This window comes from Mus caroli, chromosome 12 (assembly GCF_900094665.2).
Source record: "Mus caroli chromosome 12, CAROLI_EIJ_v1.1, whole genome shotgun sequence".
In the NCBI taxonomy this organism is placed as follows: Eukaryota; Metazoa; Chordata; class Mammalia; order Rodentia; family Muridae; genus Mus; species Mus caroli.
The window spans coordinates 25,158,642-25,165,935 of NC_034581.1; the positions used below are offsets into that span (position 1 = coordinate 25,158,642).

Below are 7,294 nucleotides of genomic sequence, written 5' to 3' on the forward strand. Positions count from 1 at the left end.
CAGGGTTTCTCTGTATAGCCCTGGCTGTCCTGGAACTCACTTTGTAGACCAGGCTGGCCTCAAACTCAGAAATCCGCCTGCCTCTGCTTCCCAAGTGCTGGGATTAAAGGGATGTGCCTCCACTGTCTGGCTATGCACTGCTCTCTTAAATCACCTCTTTCCTCTGCTGTTCTAGTGAGAGTTGGGCGTACCCTATCTCTGACTCATTCTGTGAAATCTTTCTCTGATCCATCACTTTGTCTGCCTTTCAGACGCCATTTTCAAACATGGTTGCTTCCTTCTGTAAACTAACCCTCCTTTCATTATCTGGGATTAAAGGTGTGGACTAAGGGCATGTTTGTATTTCAGGCAGAGGGATTAAAGGTGTATGGTGTGTCTGCATTCCAGCTGGATCACACAAGCCTAGGTCTTTGGATGTGATCCCTTGCCAGAGCATGGATCATGTTGCTGGATTAAAATTCCTTTACGATGCTGTTCTCATAGAATGTGCTGGGGTGATTCCCTTTCTTTCAGCTCTTTTGAGGGGTATGAATCTGGTGGTACTGTGTCCCTTATGTGTGGTAGATCCACCAGTAATGCTTGGATTGGCTTGGGGTTTTCTTCATGGGATTCACAGCTCTGCATCTGGCTCTGCCCTTGACTTGTTGTCGGTTGGACGATACATTTTTCTGTGAGCGTCTGTGTTGTCTTCAGGGTGGGTACCTGACCACTTCACTGGGACCATTTGAGCTTAGTGGCATAGAGTTATTTAGAGTGGAGCATGGTCTCAGGTAGGTAATCTCAGCATCTGGTAGGTGAAGACAGGAGGAGCAGAAGTTCAAGGTCATCTCAGCTACATAGCAAGTCTGAGGACAGCCTGTGCTACATGAGACCTTGCGTCAATTTGCCCCTACCACTTGGGTTCTGGGGGTTAAGTTTAAGACATCATCTTGGTGGTGGGTGCCTTTACAGACAGTGTCATTTCCTGGCTTGGCTCTTGACACTTTTAATACCATGAATTATTCACTGTAGTCTAGCTGTAAGGGCTGGGTCTGTGTGATTGGTCTCCAGGAAACTCACAGGTTCTCCCTTGCACTAGATCAAGATGTTCTTTGAGGAACATCTGCATCTGGATGAGGAGATCCGTTACATCCTGGAGGGCAGTGGGTACTTCGATGTCAGGGACAAGGAGGACAAGTGGATCCGGATTTCCATGGAGAAGGGGGACATGATTACTCTTCCTGCCGGCATCTATCACCGCTTCACACTGGACGAGAAGGTGAGAGTGTACCATGGTGTGGTCTGTGCATGGACATTGCAGGTGACCATGATGACCCACTAGGTGTATTGTGTGAGGCTCATCGCCTAGACACATGGCCATTCACAGCTCTTTCAGAGAAAGGCAGAAGAGCTTGTGGAACCAGAAGAGCCTGTGGCCATGGAACCTGGGAGGGAAGGGTCAAAATTTCGCCTTTGTTCTTGTTGGACAGCGAGGCAGCATTATCTACACAGCTTTGGTCAAGGGGCAGGTATCTTCAGGAGGGAGAGCTCCTGGGGGGGCCTGCACTTGTCACTGACTGGGGCTTGTGGTGTAGTGTGTGGGTGCTCTCCTCTGAGGAGCTTCTCAGCAGCTTTGCAGTACATGCTTCAAGGTCACCCGCAGCTGCATATCAAGTTTCAAGAATAGGATGGGCTAGATGAGACCCTGTATCAAAAAACAAAAACAAAAAACACACACAAAACCACAAACAAACAAACAAACAAATAGTTACAAATGATGAGATGGGTACAGGGTGTTTACCAATAGTGAGTGTCCTCTTTGTTCCTCGCAGCCCCAGTTTTCTCCTTGAAGGGCGCCAGTGTCTACATTTTAATAGTTCCTTTAGAGCAGTCGTTCTCAACCTTCCCAATGCTGGGACCCTTTAATACAGTTCTTCATGATGTGGAACCATAAAATTAATATTTTGCTACTTCATGACTGTAATTTTGCTACTGTTATGAATTGTAATGCAATTTTCCTATATGCGGGACATCTGATATGTGACCCCTAAAGGGGTTGCGACCCACAGGTTGAGAGCCATTGCTTTGGAGGTTGTTTATATATTCAAGAGTCACAATTCTTTCCTCCCTTTACCCAGGAGGCAGCAGGCTCTCCATGTTCCTTTTGGTGTGCTTGGGGGTGGGGGTGGGGTGGGTACATAAAGAGCCCGTCTGCTTGTTTACAGCTTCAATGTCAGACATGCCTGATCCTAATTTATTTAACTGTGATTTACGCACTGTGTGGGGAATCCCTAGTGATAAGCTTATTTCTACTTTGCTCATGGCTGTCAGTAGTTCTGTAAGTAACATACAATTGTCATTTTTACCTGGGTATGTTTATTTGTAGGATGAAGGTAAGGGCTTCATGGAGACTGCATTTCCTGTTTAGACAAGGACTGACAAGTTATTTTCTTACCAACCTGCAGCAGGGCCTGGAGCTGGTCTCTAGGGGCACTGTAGGAGTATGGGTGGAGTCCAGACTCATTTCTGCTCCAGTGTGGACCCTAAGCAGGAGCTGCAGATGCTTATGCTGCCTAGCAGTGGTCACTCACACTGAGGTCAGACAGAGCTCAACCCTAAGTAGGTGAGATAGCTGCAAGGGTTCCCATATAGATGAGTGGAAGTGGTCAGTGAGATGTGGGGCTTGTTTTCTAGAATTACGTGAAGGCCATGCGGCTGTTTGTTGGAGAACCTGTGTGGACACCATACAACCGGCCAGCTGACCATTTTGATGCCCGTGTACAGTACATCAGTTTTTTGGAAGGAACAGCATAGCAGTGCTCCTCAAAGAGAAAACTGCACTGTGTGAATCTCCTGCTGTGGTAACCAAATGGAAAGTTGCTCACGTCTCTGCTTTTCTATATGGACTTGAGGCTAGACTAGCTCTCTTTGCTAAGATTGTGAGATCAGTGTCTTTTAAATGAAAGCATCTCTAAAAGTGATTTTTACATGGAAGCCACAAAAATGTGAACAAGTGACCTTAATTTTCCCTAACTGTCAAGACTTAGAGGTATAGGAGCCCTGGATTGGTATGTGCATTCATGCATGGCCAGTCTTCATCTCCCAGAAGATCCTTCTTTAGGTGTCTGTTGGTGTGAAGCTATGCCTCCTGCAAGAGGGCAGTTATACCCAGCACAACTAACCAGATGATGTTTTCCTCCCTTGCTGATTGTTGAGTGGGGAAGTGGGGTTGTTGTTCTTTCTTAAAACTAAGTTACCTTAATTGTATGCTCACAGCTAAGCTGTATGTACATTCATGTGTACCTACAGTATTTTACTTGGTTCATTAAAACCTCCCAATTAGATTCCTTATGTGATTTTATATGTACATAGTTAATTTCTATATCAGGGTGAAAGATCCTGACAGAATGTAAAAGGTTACAGAAGCCCTGAAATTGGTAAAATAGATTTCATTGTTAACAGAACTAGCTTCACTGATTTAGAAAAATAGAGGTGCACAATGCTCTGGCTGCTCCTTGAACCCATGTGTCTGCCAATGTTTTGACCGTTCCTTGAACCCATGTGTGTGCCCACTGCTAAAGTCCACTGCCAGGTGTTTGTGATATTGGTTGCTGGGGAAGAGTTGGAGAAACTCCCCAGCAACCACAGCCGGGGCCAATTGGGAATTGCTGCACCTGCACCAGACTCTTTCCTTGTACCCCTCCCATACCCATTTCTTGAGAAATCATTTTAGAATAGATATTGTTTAGATTGGGAAATCCCCTACTTTTTCCTTCTCCTTTCCCTGCTGAGGGCCTATAAAAACTGGGACCCCTTTCCCCTCGGGGTCAACTCCTCTACCCCTGCATGGGATATGAATCGTCCCCAGAGCTCTAGCTTTCCCCGAATAAAGCCTCATGTGGTTTGCATCAAGCTTGGTCTCTCGAGAGTTCTTGGGGGTTCGCTATTATCCCGAGGCTTGAGTGAGGGTCTCCCTTTGGGGGTCTTTCAAGGGTAGATATTATCAGTGTGGTTTTGGGTTCTTTTACAATCAAGATTCAAAGGAAGAAATAAGATTTTTCTTGGTGAGTATTTGGCTGGGCAGTGGGGGCGCACGCCTTTAATCTCAGCACTTGGGAGGCAGAGGCAGGTGGACTTCTGAGTTCGAGGCCAGCCTGGGCTACAAAGTGAGTTCCAGGACAGCCAGGGCTACACAAAACCCAAAAAAGAACAAGAATCCTGAAGTATGTCTATGTGTAGTATGTTATATTTACAGAAAACCTCAATAATCTGTGCTGTAGAAGATGGCTGTAGGCATTCTCTGAGTGGCCACTCTCCATGTGAATTACCTTGATCTCCATGATGATTTAGGGACTTGCTTTCCCTACACAGGAGGGGAAGCTTGACTTGACCCATGGGGAGGTGACTGAAGTTGCCTCAGCCTTAGAACTCAAATGTGTACAGGCAGTACGTCCTGAGTCTCTCCCTCTAGAATTACTGTCAGTAGGACCAATTCTTACTAGCTTTTGCCAACCTAGTATTTTTTTGTTTGTTTGGTTTTTGTTTTTTCGAGACAGGGTTTCTTTGTATAGCCCTGGCTGTCCTGGAACTCACTTTGTAGACCAGGCTGGCCTCGAATTCAGAAATCTGCCTGCCTCTGCCTCCCAAGTGCTGGGATTAAAGGCATGCGCCCCACAGCCTGGCTGTCAACCTAGTATTTATGGTTGATTATTTTTTAAGACTCTCTTACTCTGTAGCAGTGGCTGGCCTGAAACCTGATACGTAGATCAGGCTGGTATTGAACTCAGATAGTCCCCTGCCTTTGCCTCCTGAGTATAAACCAGGCTGATCTTGAATTCAGAGATCCCTCCTGCTTCTTCTCCTGAGGGCTGAGATTAAAGGTCTGTGACACCAAGCCTGGGTTTACTTTTTTAAAAAACATTCCTTTTGTGTTTGGGTGCTTTGCCTGCATGTATGTATGTGCACTATGTGTATGTGTGCCCACCAGAGGTCAGAAGAGGGTGTCAGATACCCTGGGACTGGAATTATGTTACAGATGATTGTCAGCTGACATATGGAAGTTGGGATTTGAATTTAACACTGAGGTCAGACAGAGCCAAGCCCTTAAGTGTCCTCTGCAAGAGCAGCAAGAGCCGTCTCTCCAGCCACATTTTATTGTGTGATAAGAGTTTCTTGTACCTCAGGTTGGTCTCAAAGTCATCATTAAATTGAGGATGACTTTAAGAAAGTAGGATGGTCTTCACGTCCTAATCGTTATTGTCCTTCCTGAGTGCTGGTATTGCAGGTATCAGCCGCTCTACATGGTTTATACAGTGTTGGGGATGGAACCCAGTCCTGGGCAAGCACGGCACCAACCAAGCTTCAGCCCTAGCCCCTGTTCCAGTTTTCTATTTCCAGGCAGGCTGGGCTTGGCTTCCTCCTGCTGTTGCCTCCTGAGTTGTGTTTACAGATGTTTACCATCACCTGCTTTGTTTTTATTCTTTGCGGCTCCTGTTCTAACTGTCCACTGTGAATGGCCTTGTTCCCGTTGAAGACTGACTCTGCCATCCAGCATGTACTACATGCTGACAGGTCTTGGGTGTAAGCCATGACCACACAGATTGAGGAAAGATCGAGGAGGTTGTCTTAGGGTTTCCATTGCTATGAAGAGACACTGTGACCAAGGCAAGTCTTAGAAAATATTTAATTGGGACTGACTTACAGTTTCAGAGGTTCATTGTCATCACGGTGAGAAGCATAGCAGCATCCAGGCAGATGTGGGGCTAGAGGAGGCAAAGTTCTACATTTTGATCCAAAGGCAGCCAAGAGCAGACTGCTCTTCCACACTGGGCGAAGCTTGAGCATAAGACCCTGAAGCCCACCCTCCTATAGTGACACACTTCCTCCAACAAGGCCACACCTCCCTAATAGTGTCAGTGCCATTCCCTGTGGGCCAAGCAAACACATGAGTCTATGGGGGCCAAACCCATTCAAACTACCAATGAAGGTAACAGAACTCTGTCAATAAACCTAAGTGAGGTCACAGTTTCTTAGCTTTCCCAGAATATTCATACTTTTTGTTTTTCTGAGACTGTGTGTGTGTGTATGTGTCCCATGGTACACAAGTGGAAGGCAGAGGACAACTCGAGGGAGTTGATTCCTGCTTACCGTGAGTCTGAGTGATTGAAGTTAGGTCATTAGGTTTGATGGGAGCCCCTGTTATCTTTTTGCTGTTGGGTCTCAATACATAGCTCTGGATGGCCTAGAATGTAGGCCAGGCTAGCTTCAAATGCAAAGGATCTCCTGCCTCTGCCTTCTGAATACTAGGATTATAGGCAAGAGCCTCCCCACTGGACTCTAGAGTAAGTCTGGGAGTCCTGGGCTTGTGTGACTCCTCTGCCTCTTGTCTCTTGAGTAGCTGGAATGCAGGCAGTCTACCACTCTGGCTCTGGGATAGTAAACAAGGCAGTTGGGTAGGTCATCAGAACCAATGAGGATGTGTAGGCTTGGGAGGATGAAGTCAGCATTGCATCCTTAAACCCCACTTCTGATTAAATGGCCTCTGGTCCAATTTGTACAGACTACATCCAAGTCTGGAGGAGGAAAGCCGTTTATAATGGTGGGTGTGTGTTCCCAAGTTATACAGTGAGGCTCACAGCTTCAGACACATGCTTTTCTCTTGCTCTCTCGCGTTTGGTGCTGGGGTAGAACCCATTAGGCTCCTTACTTCCTTAATAGAGCTTTAGCATCTGAAGTGGAGCCTTTTGCTTATGCTGGGCTGGAGGGTCTACACAGATCCAAGACTCTGCAGGGTGTCCTGGGGCCTCCAGTGGGTTGGTGCTGGGCTGATCACACAATGGGATAAAAGTGTAAGTCTCACGTGGTGGACGTGGAAAGTAGGAGGATTTCATGACAGGAATTTTCCTTAATTTGCCACTGTGAGGATTTTGAGCATTTTCCAGTGGTAGAATAAATAGGTGAAGAGTGTTGGGGGGGGCACAGGAATAGGTGGGCATATAAAGGGGTAGGTGGGTGGCTGGATGTGGGAGTGGCTGGATGGTGGTGGGTGGATAGATGGATATACTGGATTGATGAGTGGGAGGGCAGGAAGATGGGTGTATTGATGAGTGGGTGGGTGGATGGAGTTGGTGAATAGGAAGATGGGTGAGTTGATGAGTAGGCGGGTGGAGGGTGATGAATTTGATTCTTGTTCAGATGTGTGAGCTGGAACAATCATTTTTCTGAAAACTGTTTTCCTTTGGAAAGTACACTATGTAAAAGTTTTCAAAACCCTCAAATAATTTTATGGCTTATACAATACATACACACACACACA

The 7,294-nt window shown here is 46.4% G+C and overlaps 1 protein-coding gene across 1 annotated transcript in view; it reads left to right on the top strand.

Moving 5' to 3' along the window:
- Positions 1 to 3,891, top strand: part of Adi1 (acireductone dioxygenase 1) — a 7,060-nt gene extending 3,169 nt beyond the window's left edge. The window contains exons 3-4 of the mRNA XM_021179048.2: positions 1,079 to 1,258; positions 2,674 to 3,891. Of these exons, the coding sequence (XP_021034707.1) occupies positions 1,079 to 1,258; positions 2,674 to 2,793 (300 nt within the window). The 3' untranslated portion in view covers positions 2,794 to 3,891. The remainder of the gene's footprint in view (positions 1 to 1,078; positions 1,259 to 2,673) is intronic.
- The last annotated feature ends 3,403 nt before the right edge of the window (positions 3,892 to 7,294 follow it).